The sequence below is a fragment of the Muscardinus avellanarius genome, assembly GCF_963383645.1.
Source record: "Muscardinus avellanarius genome assembly, chromosome: 11".
In the NCBI taxonomy this organism is placed as follows: Eukaryota; Metazoa; Chordata; class Mammalia; order Rodentia; family Gliridae; genus Muscardinus; species Muscardinus avellanarius.
Window position 1 is genome coordinate 56,891,248 of NC_137797.1, and position 18,599 is coordinate 56,909,846.

Here is an 18,599-nt window from a genome sequence, read left to right on the forward strand (position 1 = left end):
ATTTTTATCTAAATTTTAAGTACTTGAGAAAGTCTGGAGTGGAATTCCTCCTGGTTCTTGAATTAATGGTTTTGGGTATATCTCTAAAGACTCTCTGGATTTACTCCTAGGTTTCTGACCAGAAATTATTGCTGCCTGTCATAAAAAGGGAAGGAGGTTATTAAAGACACGATATAAAAGTCCTCAGTATTTATTGAGACATTTCCTTTTTCTTCTTTTTTTCTTCTTTTGTGGTATTGGAGATTGAACCCAGGGTTATTCTAATTCTGAGCTATACTCCCAGACCTATTTTAGTTTTTATGTTGAAACAAGGCCTCAGTTTCTGAAGCTGGCTATGAACCTGCAATCCTCCTGTGTCAGCCTCCCAAGTACTGATATTACAGGTGTGTGCCACCATGCCTGGATGGACCCTTTCTTTTTTAAATCAAGAAAGAAAACAGCTATTCTGGCAGGGATCTGGTGTGACACTCACCAAGACTGATTCAAATCGAGATCGATCAAAGACCTGGAAGTCAGACCAGAGACTGTGAAGCTACTAGAGGAGGGCATAGATTCAACACTCTAACATATAGGCACAGGTAGAAACTTCCTCAACAAGACCCCTGAAGCTCAGAAAATTAAAACAAGGATCAATGAGTGGGATGGCATTAAACTAAAAAGTTTCTGTACATCAAAGGAAATCAAAAGTCTAAAGAGAAAGCCTACAGAATGGGAGAAGATCTTTACCAGTTATCCCTCTGAAATAGGACTAATATCTAAAACATACAAAGAACTTAAAATAATTTACACTAGAAAAATGACCCAATCAAGAAATGGGCAATTGAACTGAATAGACACTTAAAAAAGAAGAGATACAAATGGCAAATGGATACATGAAAAAATGTTCAGCTGGGTGTGGTGGTGCACGCGTGTATTCCCAGTACTTGGGAGGCTGAGACAGGAGGATTGCATGTTCAAAGCCAGCCTCGACAACTTGGCAAGGCCCTTCGCAACTTGGTGAGACCCTGTTTCCAAATAAGAAATAGAAATTGGGCTGGGGCTTTAGCTCAGGGGTAGAATGCATCTGAGTTCAATCCCTAATGACACACACACACACACACACACACACACACACACACACACACACAATGTTCAACATCAGTAGCAATAAGTGAGAAGCAAATTAAACTACACTGAAATTCCATTTAACCTCAATCAGAATGGCAAGCATAAGGAAGTCAAGTAACAATAAATGTTGGTGAGGATGTGGGGAAATAGGAACTCTTTTACACTCTTGGTGGGATTGCAAACTAGCTCAGCCAATATGGAGATCAATGTGGAGATTCCTTAGAAAACACCATATGATCTGGCTATACCGCTCCTGGGTATCTTTTCAGAGAGGTTGAAACCAGTGAACTACAGTAACACATGCATACCCATGTTCATAGCATCACAATTCACAATACCCAAATTATGGAAACAATCCAGGTGTCCATCAACAGCTGAATGGATTATAAAATTATGGAAAATACACACAATGGAATTCTACTTAGCAATTAAGAAGAATAAAATTATGTCAATTAAAAGAAAATGGAAGGATTTGGAGAACATTATGTTAAGTGAGATCAGCCGGTCACAGAAAGTGAAGGGTCATATGTTTTCTCTAATATGCACAAGCTAGGGAGTAATTGTGATACAAGAGGGACTCCAGATAAAGGAGGAGAAACCTCAGTGGAGTCAAGGAGGAGGTCTCAGGTAAGGGGCGGAGGAGGACTGAGGTTCATTAATGGAGATACTACCATCGACTATGTGTACATACGCGAATATACCAACATCAACCTCAGTGTTCTGTATTGGGAAGGGCAGAAATGGGAAGGTGGGGGCACCAAGTGCTGTGTGCATGTATGTCACTGTCACGTGATTTATTTTATGAAGTGAGACTATAATAAACCAATAAGAGCACATAAAATTCCCCCTACCAAAAAGAATAGAAAACAGAGCACTTTGGAAAAAGCAGAGCATAATTTCTATAATTCAAACCTACTTGTATGTACTCATAGAATCCTTGTAGACTGTTGCAGGAATTTTGGCTCCTGTATAGAAATATCTTGGTTTGAACCCAATTTATTATACTTTTATTTTTGGTGGTGGCAGTACTGGAGATTGAACTCAGGGGTAGTCCACCTCTGTGAGCCACACCCCTGGCCCTATTTTATTTTTCTATTTTGAAATAAAGTCTCACTAAGTCACAGAGGGCCTTTTTAAGTTGCTAAGGCTAACTGTGAACCTGTGATTCTCCTGTTTGAGCCTCCCAAGTACTGGGATTACAGGCATGCACCACCACACCCAGGCATTATACACTCCCCAGCTTAGTTTTTAAAAAAAATTTTTTTTTCTGTGGTACTGGAGATGGAACCCAGGGGCATTCTATCTCTGAGATACACCCCCAGTCCTATTTTTTATTCTTTATTTTGAAATGGGGTTTCACTGACTTGCAAAGGGCCTCACTAAGTAGCTGAGGCTGTCCTCAAACTGTGATTCTCCTGTTTCAGCCTCCCAAATGCTGGGATTATAAGCATATTCCACCATGCCGGGCTTAAATTCTTTTATTTTGAAATAGGGTCTTTCTAAATTGCTAAGCCTGGCCTCAAACCTACAATCTACTTGTCTCGGACTCCCACGTACTGGGATAATTGGTGTGAGCCACCAAACTTGGTACCTTATTTATTTATTTATTTATTTGGCACTAGTGATCTAATCCAGGGGCATTCTACTCTTAGACCTTTTTTTTTCTTCTGGTACTGGGGATGAAACCTAGGGGCTTTTCTACTCCCAGACCTATTTTATATTTTATTAGGAAACAGGGTCTCACTAAGTTGCTGAGAGCCTCACTAAATAGCCAAGGCTGGCTTTGAACCTGTATGATCCTCCTGTCTCAGCCTCCCAAGTGCTGGTATTACAAGCATGCACCACCATGCTCGGCTACTCCTAGCCCTTTTCACATATTTATATATATATATATATATATATATATATATATATGTATATATATAAGTATATATATATAAGTATATATATATAAGTATATATAAGTATATATATAATCTATATTATATATTATATATAATATATATATATATTATATAAATATAAAAATTATATATATAATTATATATATATATAATTTTTTTTGGTGTGTGTAGTACTGGGGATTGAAAACAGGGATATTCTACCTCTGAGCTTCACCCCCAGCCCGATATTTTATTCTTTATTTTGAAACAGGTGCTTACTAAGTTGCAGAGGGCCTCACTAAGTAGCTGAGGCTGGCCTTAAACCTATGATCTTCCTGTCTCAGCCTCCCAAGTACTGGGAATCAAGTGTGGGCCACCATGCCCTTTACTTTTATACTTTTATTGTTGCATTATAATTACATATTATAATGAGATTCAAAGTCAAACAAACAAACCTGCACCCGGGTCTTGGTGTGTTACCTTTTAGGTCCTGCCCTAATACACACCCCTCCCCATGCATAAGAGTGGGATCCATAGTGACACCTACATACTAGGGCACAGCATCATTTGAATGGTTTTTTCATCACTTTTTCCTGCTCCCTTTGCAACTTTCTATCCTTACCCCCTTCTTCTATTCTACTGGTCACTCTTTTTTAGAGTCCTCTTTTTTTTTTTTTTTTGTGGTACTGGGGATGGAACCCAGGGGCTTTTCTACCTCCGGGCTTTACTCCCAGACCTATTTTATACTTTATTTGGAAACAGGGTCTCACTAAGTTGCTGAGAGCCTCACTAAGTAGCTGAGGCTGGCTTCAAACCTGCAGGATCTTCCTGTCTGGGCATCCCAAGCGTGGGGATTACAAGCGTGCGCCACCACGCCTGGCTGAGTCCTTTTTTATTTTTTTTTTTTAAAGAATCTATTTCAAAATGGAGGTGGAGAAGGATATATATATATATATATTTTTTTTTCGGTACTGGGGATGGAACCCAGGGGCACTTTACCTCCCAGCTACACCCCCTGCCCTATTTTTCATTCTATATTTTGAAACAGGGTCTCACTGCATTGCAAAGGGTCTCACTAAGTAGCTGAGGCTGTCCTCGAACCTGGATCCTCCTGTCTCAGCCTCCGAAATGCTGAGATTACAAGCGTGCACCACCATGCCTGGCTAGAGAGGGATATATTTTAACAACAACAACAATAACAACCACCACCACCACCACCACCACCACCACCACCACCACCACCAGTTATAACTTATTTAGTAATCCTGTAGGTTGAATGGTTTTTTTGGTTCTGATGCAGAGGATGTTTTTATTAAGGACTAAAACAGGAAGTTGGGAAGCCTAGGAAAAAGAAGGGACAGATGTAGTAGTGGGATAGATAAAATAAAAAGAAAGAATGCAGTTTAAACTTCCTCTTACTTTTTGGGGACTTATCCCCCATGGGTAAGTAGTTGTATTTTTTTCAACCAGCTTGATTACTTTTCTTTTTCAGATTGATGATTATCCAGAATTTTTGAGCTCACCAGATAGAGAAATCAACCAACATATTCGTATCATCTATTCTTCAACTGTTTTGAAAAAGGAGTGTGAAAAATCAAAAGGTGTCAGGAAATTCCTATTTCCATTTCATCATGCCAATACTAACAACAGCAAAAAGGGTATGTAACATATTCCTTGAAATGACAAAAGATATCGAGCATGATGGTGCAAGCTTATAATCCTGGTACTTGGGAGGCTGAGACAGGAGGATCTCGGGTTCAAGGCCAGCTTCAGCAACTTAGTGAGACCCCGATTTAAAATAAAAAATAAAAGAGGGCTGGATTGTATCTTAGAGTTAGAATGGTCATGGGTTCAATCCCCGGTACAAAAACAAAAACAAATAAACAAACAAACACAAACCCCATTACATCTTTAGCACAGAAGGAGAAGGAAAGAATGAAGGCTCAGGGTGGCCTTTTGGATAAGCTCCTCTACTCTGGGGTCCACTCAGTATGGCTAGACTATCCCAGCCCAGCCCATTCCTTATTCACTGGACATCAAGTCTGACTCAGAGCCTCTCCGAGTATTGAATAGCTACAAAACGTGAGGAAAGTGTAGTGTTTGCATAAGCACCTCTCCACACTGACACACTATGGCATGGAAACTGTTTGTAAAAGTTGTTAATTATCAGGCTTATTAAATCCCTGGTCGCTCACCAGGTCTCTTGTCACACTAATTAGAGTACCGACCTGGTGTTGGTTGCCTTAAATACCTATTTATCCTTGTCCAAAGGCATAATTATTCTTGGCTCCCCCCCAACATGTGTAGGAGCATAAAAACACACATTAAAAGAACATAATAAAATAAGAAGACATTTTATGAAATTTAAATTCTTAGACTTTGCAAATTAGGTTAATGCTGTGAAAAAAAAAGTTTATCTTGTATCCACATTCATATGGCTATTCATAGAATCACACGTTCTGCCACCTGTTCTTGACTTTCACCCCCCAGGGTCTTATGGGACACTTTTGTGCAAAACTGCCATATTCACAAGGAGCCAGAGTGTGTATTACAAGAGAAAACATTCCCTTTTCCACCATGCCAATGGTGATATGCTCTGTATTTTCTGTTCTTTTCAAAGCTGTGTGTATCCAGGGTTAGATATTGTATGCATATAGCCCCGTGGTTCATCTCTTAGACGTTTTTATAATATGTGATCCTGAAGCAAGAGATGAACTTCAACCTGTCTGACCATTTCTGCAACACTAATCATTACCCAGATCTTTAATGTTCATAACAATGATGTCATGAGTAGAGAAGCAGCAAGCTGTAACCATTTAAGTGAAGATAATTATTAGGACGGCCTCTAAACCTCTTGGGTGAAAGCCTGGGGAATATTTTTATCATGTGGCAAAGATGTCCACATTCTAGTCAGCTCAATCATCTGAACGAAGGAAGCTCAAACTGCAAGTCATTTGTAGTAGAAATAATTAGTTTAAATCATCACAACTTTACAAGATTCCTAATTAGGTCCAGCTTTTTTAAAGACAGTCTATGCGTGTGTATTTATATATGCTACACTCGGCACTCTCAGTTACACTTCTTACATTGATATGAAAGAGTATGGTTACTCAACTGTGTTATTCAGCTTTCCCTTATTGTAACAAACACCTGAGATAAATCAACTTAACAGGAAAGGTTTATTTTGGCTCATAGTTTTGGAGGTTTCATGTCATGGTCAGTTGGTCCTATTGCTTTGGGGACAAGATAGCTTGGAGAGGAGTACGAGCTGGAAGGGGCTGGGGTCCCAATATCCTCTTCAAGGGACCCCCTCCCCTGCTGCGAACTAACTTCTTCTCACATGACTGCACTTCTTGAAGGCCCCAGACTCTCAGGGACTGGGGACCAAGCCTTTAACCCCTAGGCCTTTGAAGACATTCCAGACCCCGATTGTGGTAAACTCTAAATGAGCAGTGCTGATGGGCACAGAGGGACAGTGGTGAACCTTATTAGGAACTAGAACTCTTGAAAAGATTGGGTTATTGGCTCTCTCTCTCTCTCTCTCTCTCTCTTTCTTTTCTTTCTTTCTTTCCATCTTATACTGGGGATCAAACCAAGGGCATTCTTCCTCTGTGTTATTTTCCTAGCCCTTTATTTTTTTTTAATTTTAGATAGGATCTTGCTAAGCTGCTGAGGGTCATGCTAAGTTGCCAAGGCTGTCCTCAAATTCGCTACCCTTCTGGCTAAGGCTCCCAGTTACTGGGATTATAGATATGTACCATCAGGCCCAGCTGAGAGTTTTTTTTTTTTTTAATGTGGGTTATGATTTGGTTAGTGTATTTTTGTTTGTTTTTGTTTCTGCGGGTCTGGGGATGGAACTCAGAGGGATCTGACCTCCGAGCTACACCCTCTGCCCAATTTTTTATTCTTTATTTTGAAACAGGGTCTCACTGAGTTGCTAAGTAGCTAAGGCTGTCCATGTTCTGTGATCCTCCTGTCTCCGCCTCCCGAATGCTGGGATTATAAGCATGCACCACCACGCTCAGCCCTGTATTTTTTTTTAAACTGTAAATTAAGCAAATGTTTATGGTATACCTGCTCTGTTAGGCATCATTTATCATTTTTAATGCATATAATTTTATGTATGTATGTATGTATGTATGTATGTATGTATGTACTGGAAAACCCAGGGGTGTTCTGCCTCTGAGCTACACTCTCAGCTCTATTTTTATTTTTTAGTGTGAAACAGGGTCTCAAAAGTGTAGAGGGCCTTGCTGTTACTGAGGCTAGCCTTGAATCTTCAATCCTCCTGTCTCAACCTCCCAAGTCCTGGGGATTATATATGTGTGGCACCATAACCACCTCACATCATCTAATTTTATTCATAAAATTATCGTCCTTTTTTTTTTTTTTTTTTTTTTTTTACTAATTAAGATGCTTAGGCTAGAGCAGCAAAGTGATGAACCAACAGGTAAAGGGCCTGTCAAAGCCAAAGCTCTTTTTGCTCCAGCATGCTGCCCAGCTTATAATTTTTTTTGGTGGTACTGGGGTTCCTGGAAGCCCTTCTACCTCCAGGCTACACTCCCAGACCTATTTTTTAACTTTTTTATGTGGAAACAGGGTCTCTCAAGCCAGCGAGGCTGGCTCTGAACCAGCGCGATCCTCCTGTCTCTGCCTCCCAAGTGCGGGGATTACAAGCGTGCGCCACCACGCCTGGCTTGCCCAGCTTATAATTTTAAATTTAGAGGTTTCTGTGAGGATTTGTGAATAGCTACCAAATCAGTATATGTGCCCAGGTCTGCTTCATAAACTCAAATTATTTAATTAGTAATCAAATCAATATTTTTTTAAGCCAAGGACGAGAATAATGGCCCTATCTTTTGGAGAAGCAAAGAACCTAGAAGTCCGAGTGAATCTTCTCTCAGGTGAGATTGTCTGGAGTATGTTTTTAACTTACTAACCCTAACTTACTTTTATATTGCAATATGTTTTTCTTTATGCCTTTTCTCTACTAATGGCTTTGAACTGAGTTCTGTATATTTCATATATGTAATATTGAAGAAAGTATGTAATATTGAAGAAAGTATCTTGGGAGAACTTTCTCCTAAGTTCAAATCCAGCTAGTTGAAACAATAATATAGCTGGGTGTGGTGGCGCATGCTTGTAGTCCTAGCATTTGAGAGGCTGAGACTGGAGGATTACAGTTCACAGACAGCCTCAGCTACTTAGGCCTTCTGCAACTCACTGAGACCCTTTTTCAAAATAAAAATACAAAAATAGAGCTGGGGGTGTAGCTCGGAGGTTGAATGCCCCTGGGTTTCATACCCCACAAAACCCCTAAATATATATATATTCTATTTATATATATATATTCTAAATATATATAATATATATATAATAGAATATATTAGAATATAATATAATAGAATATATATTCTCTATATATATTATATATATAGAATATATATAATAGAATATATAATATTCTATATATAATATATATAATATATAATATAATATATAATATATATAATAGAATATATAATAGAATATATATAATATATAATATATATAATAGAATATATATATTCTAAATATATATATATTCTATTTCCATGGAACATATAGATGTCACATTATAAAAAAATAATTGGCTAATATTGAATTCAAGCCAAATGCAGTGGTACATACCTGTATCTCAGTCCTTGGGAGGCTGAGACAGGAGGATTGCAGGTTTGTGGCCAGCTTCAGCAACTTAGCAAGAACCTCAGCAACCTAGCAAGACCCTGTTTTAAAAAATAACTAAGTAAAAATAAAAAGGGCTGAGGGTGCAGTTTGTAGGTAGAATGCCCCTGAGTTAAATCCCCAGTCCAAAAATAAAAGAAAAGGATTTGACTTCAAAAACATTTATTGTGCCTCTGTAGGGTGTAATGTTAGACTGTGTCATGGATACAAGGTAGGTGAGGCATATTTCCCATCCTTGAGAAGCAGACTCTGAGCAGGATGTATAACGTTTGCATAAAGATAACATAGTGTGTGTTGGGCCAGGTGTGGTGGCGCACACTTGTAATCCCCGCGCTTGGGAGGCAGAGACAGGAGGATCCTGCAGGTTCGAAGCCAGCCGTGCTGGCTTAAGAGACCCTGTTTCAAAAAATTTAAAAAAAAAAGTATAAAATAAGTCTGGGAGTGTAGCCCGGAGGTAGAAGGGCTTCCAGGAACCGCAGTACCACCAAAATAAATAAATAAATAAATAAATAAATAAATAAATAAAAACAAACAAATAAATAAATAAAAACAAATAAATAAATAAAAGATAAACATAGTGTAAACAAGCTAATTGTTCAAAATGAGCTGGAGCAACTTGTTGAAAGAGATTTAAAGAGGGGAAAAGATTATATTCAGTGGGGAGACGTCAAGATGCCAGGTGGCAGTTGGTAAGGGGATGGTGCACGTGGAATGGGGCTATTGCAGCTGTTGGGAACAGTGAAAGCGAAGATGGGGCAGCAAAAAGGGACCGTGTTATTAGGAACAGAGAGCAGCCCAGTGTGATTGATTTATTTTATTTATTATTTAATTATTATTACTATTATTATTTTTTGGTGGTGGTACTGGGGTTCCTGGAAACCCTTCTACCTCCGGGCTACACTCCCAGACCTATTTTTTTTTATTTTTATTTGGAAACAGGGTCTCTTAAGCCAGAGAGGCTGATTTCGAGCCTGAGCGATCCTCCTGTCTGTGTCTCCCAAATCAGGAGATTACAAGCCTGTGCCACCACGCCCGGCAGCCCAGTGTGATTTAAAAACAGAAACTAAGCCGGGCATGGTGGCGCATGCAGGTTCGAAGCCAGCCTCGCTGGTTTAAGAGACCCTGTTTCCAAATAAAAATATAAAAAATAGGTCTGGGAGTGTAGCCCGGAGGTAGAAGGGTTTCCAGGAACCCCAGTACCACCAAAAGAAAGAAAGAAAGAAAGAAACAAACATAAACTAAGCCGGGCGTGGTGGCGCACATTTGTAATCCCAGCGTTTGGGAGGCTGAGACAGGAGGACCGCAGTTTGTGGACAGCCTCAGCTACTTAGCAAAGCCCTTTACAACTTAGTGAGACCGTGTTTCACAAATAAAAAAAGACTAAGAAATAGGGCTGGGGGTGTAGCTAGGAGGTAGAATGCCCCTGGGCTCCATCCCCAGTACCGCAAAACAAAACAAGACAAAACAAAACATGAACAGAAACTAAAAGTGAAATTTGGCTCATACTTTGGATGGTATTAAAAGGCCTGAAAAAGAAGACTATAGTTCATCCTATAGAATTTAAGAAAACTATTAAAAGTTTTTTTTTTTTTTTTTGGTGGTACTGGGGTTCTTGGAAACCCTTCTACCTCCGGGCTACACTCCCAGACCTATTTTTTATACTTTTTAATTTGGAAACAGGGTCTCCTAAGCCAGTGCTGCTGGCTTAGAACCAGTGCGATCCTCCTGTCTCCGCCTCCCAGGCGCGGGGATTACAAGCGTGCGCCATCACGCCCGGCTTAAAAGTTTTGATCAGAAGAATATGACAGAAACCATTATTACAAAAATATAATCTGATGCCGGGCGTGGTGGCGCACGCTTGTAATCCCCGCGCTTGGGAGGCAGAGACAGGAGGATCGCGCAGGTTCAAAGCCAGATGTACTGGCTTAAGAGACCCTGTTTCAAAAAATATAAAATAGGTCTGGGAGTGTAGCCCAGAGGTAGAAGGGCTTCCAGGAACCCCAGTACCACCAAAAAAAATTATATATATATATATATTCTGATAATTGTGCTAAAAGTGAATTGTGATGAAGAAAGACCAAAGACCCGTGGGGAGTAATGAGAGCCTGAAGTGGGGTAGAGGTAGTGAGAAAAGAAAAAGGGACCAACGGAAGAGACATTTCAAAAGCAGGACCCCTAAGACTGGCAACTGATTGAAATCAGGAGAGACAGAGAGAGAAACCACAGTGGTTTCAAGCTTGGGTAACTAAATGATGATGCCCTGAGAAGAGGTAAGGATGTTGAGTGTGGGGAGGAATCATGCCCAAGGACTGGTTTAGTTAGGTTAAGTGTGAGGTCCCAGAGGGCTCCTCCTGGTGAAGAATTTCATATGATATTTGAAACTTCAGTCTGAAGGTGGAAGAGAAGACATCTCGGTATAAATTTCAAAAGGAGATTTCCAAGTCGCACAACTTGAACAATGATATTATTAGCCAGGTACAGTGGTGCATACTTGTAACCCAAGTACTTGGGAGGTGGAGACAGGAGTATCTCAAGTTTGAGGCCAGCCTCAGCAACTTAGCTTGACCCTATTGTAATTTATTTATTTTTAGTGGTTCTGGAGATAGAACCTAGGGGCATTCTACTTCTAAACTACACTGCCAGCCCTATTTTATTCTTTTTTTTTTTTTTTTGAGACAGGGTCTCACTAACTTGGGGAGGGCCTCACTAGGTTTGCCGAGGCTGGCGGTGAACCTGTGATCCTCCTGTTTCAGCCTCCCAAAGACCGGGATTACAAGAGCAGCACCATACCTGACACGAGACCCTATTTCAAAACACAAACTAAAAGGGGTTGGGGTGTGGCTCAGAGGAGAACATCTCTGAGTTTAATCCCCAATACAATAAAAGAAAAGAAAAAGAAAAAAGAATGTTATAGTATCTAGGCATTAGAGAGAGAGGGCATAGAATTCTTTTTTTTTTAAATTTTTATTGAACATAAATGGTATACATTTAAACTATACTTGATGCCCTCTCCCCCCTCCCGCCCCTGTTTTCCCTTCCCCCCTCCCAGTAATAAAACAATGATTGTCTCGGGTAACCATGCCATATTCATAATTTTACATATATTCAGATGTGGACCCTCATTAATCAAGTTCAGCCTTCCTCCTCCTCTATCTTTCCATTCAAGCTTTGCTGGTATTTCCCCTCCATTATCTGGAGTACCACTGGAATCCTCTGGATTCCCTAGTTTGGGCACATTAGCGGAAACATATGTACCTTCTCCTTCTGTGCTTGGCTGGTCTTGCTTAACATAATGCTCTCCAGGACTTTCCATCTTCTTGCAAAAGGTATGATTTTGTTCTTCTTTATAGCTGAGTAGAATTCCATTGTGTGTATTTCCCAGAGTTTTGCAATCCATTCATCTGTCGATGGAGATCTGGGTTGGTTCCATATTTTGGCTATTACAAATTGTGCTGCTGTGAACATAGGTATGCATATGTTGCTATAGTTCTCTGTTTTCAACCCCTTTGGAAAAATACCCAGGAGTGGTAGAGCTGGATTGTATGGTGGATCTATTCCTAGCTTTCTTAGGAATCTCCACACAGATCTCCATAGTGGTTGAACTAGTTTGCATTCCCACCAACAGTGTAAAAGAGTTCCTCTTTCCCCACATCCTCGCCAGCATTTGTTGTTATTTGATTTCTTTATGCTTGCCACTCTGACTGGGGTCAGATGGAATCTCAGTGTAGTTTTGATTTGCATCTCCCTGATGGCCAATGATGTAGAACATCTTTTCATGTATCTATTGGCCCTTTGTATCTCTTCTTTTGTGGGAGCATAGGATTCTAAGAGCAGCCTGTCAAGAGATTATAGACAGAGGGGAATGGATGTGAGTTGGGGTCCTGAAAGACGGGCTGTGGCAAGGAGAGAAATCCCTGTTAGGAAAGCACTGCTGTTGGGGAGGAGGAACATATGACTAACTTGCTTTATAGAACTTTACATATTTTTTTGTGGATCTGAGAGCTGAGCATAGTGATGTGTGCCTGTAGTCCCAGCTACTTGGGAGGCTGAAGCAGGAGGATTACTTGAGCTGAGGGATTCAAGATCATCCTGGGCAGCATAGTGAGACCCTAGCTCAAAACAACAACAACAACAACAACAAAAACAACAACAACAAAAAACATTATTTTTGGGACAGGCATAGGGATGCAGCTCACTGATAGAATGCTTGTCTATCATGTGTAAAGCCCTGGGTTCTATCCCCAGCATTGGAGAAAAAAAGAAAGAAAAAAGCAAATTTTAATCTTAAAGCCAATGATTTTGGACAAGAAAATTGTTGGAAAGTTGGCTATAGTAAGTGTACTTTTCCTGGAGGTATTTAAATTGGAGTTTAAGAAGTTAACTATAAAAATGAAATCTGTGTTCCCATCAGAGTCGTCAAGGCTTTGGAGGTTCTGATTATATTGAAACTGAAACATCAGAAAAGTTTACTGGCTAAGACAGAACTGACTCATAAGTCTTCCATTTAGCATTGCAAACCATAGTGCAGAATACACACCAAGGCCCATTAAATGACAGCACTGGGGAGGGACAACAGCTTGTGTGGCTGAACTGTCTCCCCCAGGGATTCCCAAGGGGGGTTGTGGGGCACCATTCTTGGTAATGTGAAATGGTCCCACACACTGTGGGAGTTGAACTTCCCAGACTCTGGCCCACTAAATGCCAATAATACCTCCTATTTATGGTGGCAACTAAAATCATGTGTTTCTAGTGACCCACTCCTGCTGGTCCCAGCTCTTAGCACATTGTCAAAGGGTCAAGATGGTTAACCTCTCCCCATCCTGTGCTGTTTCTCCCTTCCCTATACAGTCCTCTCTCTAGCCTTCCCTAGGAAATGTCCTTGTCATCCCTAGAAGATGTTGAGCTTGGGTTTTTACTAATAGCACAGTGTGTTAATATAATAATACAGATTTGAAATGGTTACCTCTCGGTGAGATTTTCTTTTCCTTTCTTTTTCTTTTTTGTTCTGGAGATTGAATCCAAGAGGGTCCCACCTCTGAGTTACAACTCCATCCCTTTTATATTTTATATTTAAAACAGGGTCTTGCTAAATTGCCAAGGCTCGCCTAGACCTGAGATCGCTCTGTCTTAGTCTCCAAGTACTGGGATTACAGGTGTTTGCCACCAGTCCTGGCTGGGATTTTCATTTTAGCAAGCATCAAAGCCAGAAGCTACAGGAAAAAAGCTTAAGCAGTAGAATTTTGTTGTAACAGCCCTACGGAGGTATAATAATTTTTTGTGTGTGGTACTGGGGATGGAATCCAGGGGCATTCTACCTTGGAGCTACACCTCCAGCTCTATTTTTTATCCTTTATTTTAAAACAAGGTCTCACTGAATTGCAAAGGGCCTCATCAAGTTGCTGAGGCTGTCAGTGAACTGCCCTTTTGGTATAATTGACATACAATAAAACTATGCAAAGTCGGGCATGGTGGCACACGCTTGTAATCCCAGTACTTGGGAGACTGAGACAGGAGAATCATGATTCCCAGACAGCCTCAGCTACTTAGTGAGGCCCTCACAACTTAGTGAGACCCTGTTTCAAAATAAAGAATAAAAAATATAGGGCTTGGGGTAGAGTTCAGAGGTAGAATGCCCCAGTTTCACCCCCAGTACTGCAAAAACAAAATATCAATCAATCAAACAAACAAACAAACAAAAAACAAAAAAACCTGTGCATATACATTTTGTCATATATACACATGCCATCACTACAATCAATATCTGTATCTATACCCTCCCCACACTATGATCTGGAAACTTGCAAGGCACTAAAGTAGGGCAAGCATTAGGTCTCATTTTGATTATTTCCCACCTCTCAGGGCTCATTGTCTTTTGTTGCCCATCTAGTTTCCTTCTTTCTTTCCTTCCTCCATCCCTCCTCCTCTCCCTTCCTTCTTAGATAGAACTTAGGGCCATTCCACCTCTGAGCTACATTCCTAGCCCCTCCTGCCCCCTCCCTTTTTATTTTCTAATTTAAAACTGGGTCTGACTAAGTTGCAAAGCCTGGCCTCCAACCTGCAATCCTTCCTTGTACTGGGATCAAAGGTTTGCGTTTTCATGTCCAGCTGTGCCTAGTGTCTTGAAAGCTATTTTCGCATATTTTGTCCAGTGTTTGTTTTCCAGTGAGCGTGTTTATCTGGTTGCTATTTTTCCACTGTGGCTGGAAGCAAAAGAGAAAGTAGCAGAATTTTTAGCTTCCATCAATATATACGGAAGAGGATTTGAACTGGTATCAGATCCTTCCTGGAGCCAGTGATCATTCTGAAATCTCCATAAAAAAGGATCTTTGGGGAAGCAAGAGAGAAGGTTAGGGGATTTATTTACTTAGCCCTATTATTATTTGGGGTGGCTTTTTTCCCTTTCACAGTCAGAAACATTATTTTTATGTAGCATAGATACTTATTTGCGGTGGCTCTCTCAGGGGAGGATGATTGGAAATTCCAGGGGTAAGGGACATTAGAGCCACTCCCTGCTCTATTAGGCTGAGTCACCAATTTCAGTTTCAGACTATAATTTTATTTTATTTTTTTTGTGACACTAGGGATTGGACCCAGGTACATCTATTTCTGAGGTACACACCCAGCCCTATTTTTATTTTTATTTTAAAAGGGAATCAGGGTCTTGCTAAGTTGCTGAAGGTCTCACTAAATTGCAAGGTTGGCCTTGAACCTGTGATCTTCCTGTTTCAGCCTTTCAAATATTGAGATCGTAAGTGTGTGCTGTCATGCCTGGCTTCTAGACTATAATTAACGAAGAGAATTCCGAAGCTCAAAAGGACTCCAATTATCAAAGATACAAGAATGCCTACTATTTGGCCTTTAAAAAAAAGATAAAACTAGCCAGGTGTGGTGGCGCATGCTTGTAATCCTGGCGCTTGGGAGGTGGAGACAGGAGGATTACACAGGTTTGAAGCCAGCCTCTCTGGCTTAAGAGACCCTGTTTCCAAATAGAAAATATAAAAATAGGTCTGGGAGTATAGCCCGGAGGTAGAAGGGTTTCCAGGAACCCCAGTACCACCATAACTAACTAACTAACTAACTAACTACACACTTTCAGAAGACTTTGTTAATGATGTTGTGTCTAAACAAGTTTGGTTAGAGAAGTCAGTTGAATAAAAAGGCTCATTTCCCCCAAGTACCCCTGCTGTTTGAGGTTAGATTGGTTAAGGGAGTTGAATTTTCTTGGGTAAACCAGAATCTGGGACACCCAGACGCCTTCCTAAGTGGTACTACTGCTTTGAGATTAGTCTACACTCTTGACGCATGACTGGCCCACGTGAGGAGGCAATTCAGGTCATCTGGAGTGTGGAAATAAGGTTGATCTGGATGTAGGGCAAAAATCCATGACTTTGAGCCTGGCTGTGTATCACAGTCTTTCAAGGGCTCACAGAGAATCCTGGGCTCTCTTCTAGGCTACTGAATCCTCAGTTTTTGTTCTAGGCTACTGAATCCTCAGTTTTGGAGATGGGGCTCAACAGTGTGATTTTGGTGGCTCTCTAGATGGTTCTGTTAGCTAGCCACCAAAGTTTGGGAATAACCAGAATAGAAGCATTGGGGAGGTGAGACAGGAGAATCGTGGTTCAAGGACAGCTTCAGCTACTTAGTGAGGCCCTGTGCAACTCAGTGAGACCCTGTTTCCAAATAAAGAATAAAAAATAGAGCTGGGAGTGTAGCTTGGAGATAGAATATCCCTGGGTTCCATCCCCAGTACCACACACACACAAAAACAAACAAACAAACAAACAAACAAACAAAAAAAAACTATAATGATGTCAATCCTCACCTGGATTATTGAGAATCTTGAGTTCTACACCTAAGATATATTTCTAATCCATCATCTTCTCTCTTTATCCACTGCAAATACAAACCTCAGTCTTCTCTCATCTGCACAACAGAACACCTCAATCTCCTCTCCTCACCTCTATCCTCAGTACTTTCCACCTTTGCCTGACTATTATCTACCCTAAAGCCAACGTGATCTTTTCACAACGTCTCTTTCTTGCTCAAAATTTCTGTGGCATTCCACTCCACAGAAAAACAAAACAAAACAAATTCTTCCCTATTTTTATTTTTATTTTTATTTTTTGTGGTGCTGGGGATAGAACCCAGGGCATTCTACCTCCAAACTATACCCCTAGCAATATTTTTTATTCTTTATTTTGAAACAAGGTCTCACTGAGTTGCCAAGGGCCTCGCTAAGTAGCTGAGGCTGTCTGTGAACCCCGATCCTCCCGTCTCAGCCTCCCAAATGCTGGGATAACAAGCGTGTGCACCATGGCCGGCCTTCTCCGCTGCTTAGACATCCCTGTCAGACCTGGCCTTTGCTACTGCATCAGCTTCATCTCCTGTCACGTTACCTTTCACTCATCACAAAGGCTGGGGCACACTTTTCCCCTCCCAGCATCACTCTTCACTTGGCTCACTTTCCATCCTTCAGGCCTTAGCTTAAAAGATCCCATCGCAGAGAGGTTTTGCCTGATCTCCTGGTGGACAGTATGCCCCACACCACCACCACTACCAGCAACAAAAACCCCACAGCTCCTTCTTTGAGTTTTTTCCATAGCACTTTGAAAGCTATGAGCACATGTTTATTGTTCTAGTTCTCCCCACTAGAATAAATGCTCCCTGAAGGCAGGGACCTACATATTCTTGTTCACTAATACATTTCTGGTCTTGGCCCAGTGTCTGGGACATAGTAGGGGCTTAATATTTGTCGAGTGATGATCCTGTTATTTACACCCTAGCCTGGCCTGCGTTATATGGGCTTGTAGGGGTCTAATTCGACCTAAATACATGTAATCATAAGCCATATTTTGAAGGGATTGGTGTATTTTCATCATTGCTCTCAAGGTTGTGAGCTCTGAGCTTTTGAAGGAAGACTGTGCCTTGGAAAAGGGCACTAAGTGCAATTCTGAACACGCCCTTCATGGCTGGAGGATTAAAGGAGAGGCAGTTCTATTGACAGCCATCTGCCTGCTCCCAGACTCAAGAGTTTTCATTGCAAAATTTGGCATATAATTCCCAAAGTTTCTTAGGACATGCCGATAGATAGCTTTATTGTTTTCTTCCAATTTATAAAAACAAAAGGTTTCTAATGAATTGCTGGCATAGTTGTTTTAGACTATTATAGAGATTAGAACACTGCTAAAATTGGTAGAACTTCAATTTAGGTTAAAAGCAGAATTTTCTTTTTCAAAATATCAGAATTTATTGGAGCTGCCGGGGCAACTTTTGTAATTCAGCATTCATTTAATAGATACATACAGAATACATACATAATATAGACATAAATGTAGGCCTTTCTATTTTTCTCTTTATATAATCTGCTGTATTCTAATTATTGTTTTTTTTTTCGGGTCTGGAGATAGAACCCAGGGGCATTTGACCTCCGAGCTATATCCCCTGCCCTATTTTTTATTCTTTATTTTGAAACAGGCTCTCACTAAATTGCAGAGGGCCTCAATTAGTAGCTGAGGCTGTCGGTAAACCACGATCCTCTAGTCTCAGCCTCCTGAATGCTGGGATTACAACTGTGTATCACCATGCCTGGCTTAATTATTGCTTTTTTTATTCAATTTTTTTTGTGGTACTGGGATTGAACCTGAGGGCATCGTACCTACTAGGTACACTCCCAGCCCTATTTTATTTTGAAGTAGGATTTCTCTAGGATGCTGAGAGTCTCACTACTTGCTGAGGCTGTCCTTGAACCTGTAATCCTCCTGTCTCAACCTCCCAAGTACTGGGATTATAAGTGTGTACCACCACACCTGGCTTTTGTCTTCAATTTTAGATGAACAGTGGTGAACAAAATCAGAAAGGGTTAGAGGCCAAACCATGGTCATGTAG

At 40.7% G+C, this 18,599-nt stretch overlaps 1 protein-coding gene across 2 annotated transcripts in view; it reads left to right on the plus strand.

Moving 5' to 3' along the window:
- Nucleotides 1–18,599, plus strand: part of LOC308270657 (uncharacterized protein C12orf56) — a gene marked incomplete at both ends in the record, with an annotated part of 104,482 nt that overhangs the window by 22,622 nt on the left and 63,261 nt on the right. For both annotated transcript variants that reach the window (XM_080706674.1, XM_080706675.1), the window contains 2 exons: nucleotides 4,483–4,648; nucleotides 7,822–7,894. In XM_080706674.1, coding sequence (XP_080562800.1) covers nucleotides 4,483–4,648; nucleotides 7,822–7,894 — 239 coding nt within the window. The remainder of the gene's footprint in view (nucleotides 1–4,482; nucleotides 4,649–7,821; nucleotides 7,895–18,599) is intronic.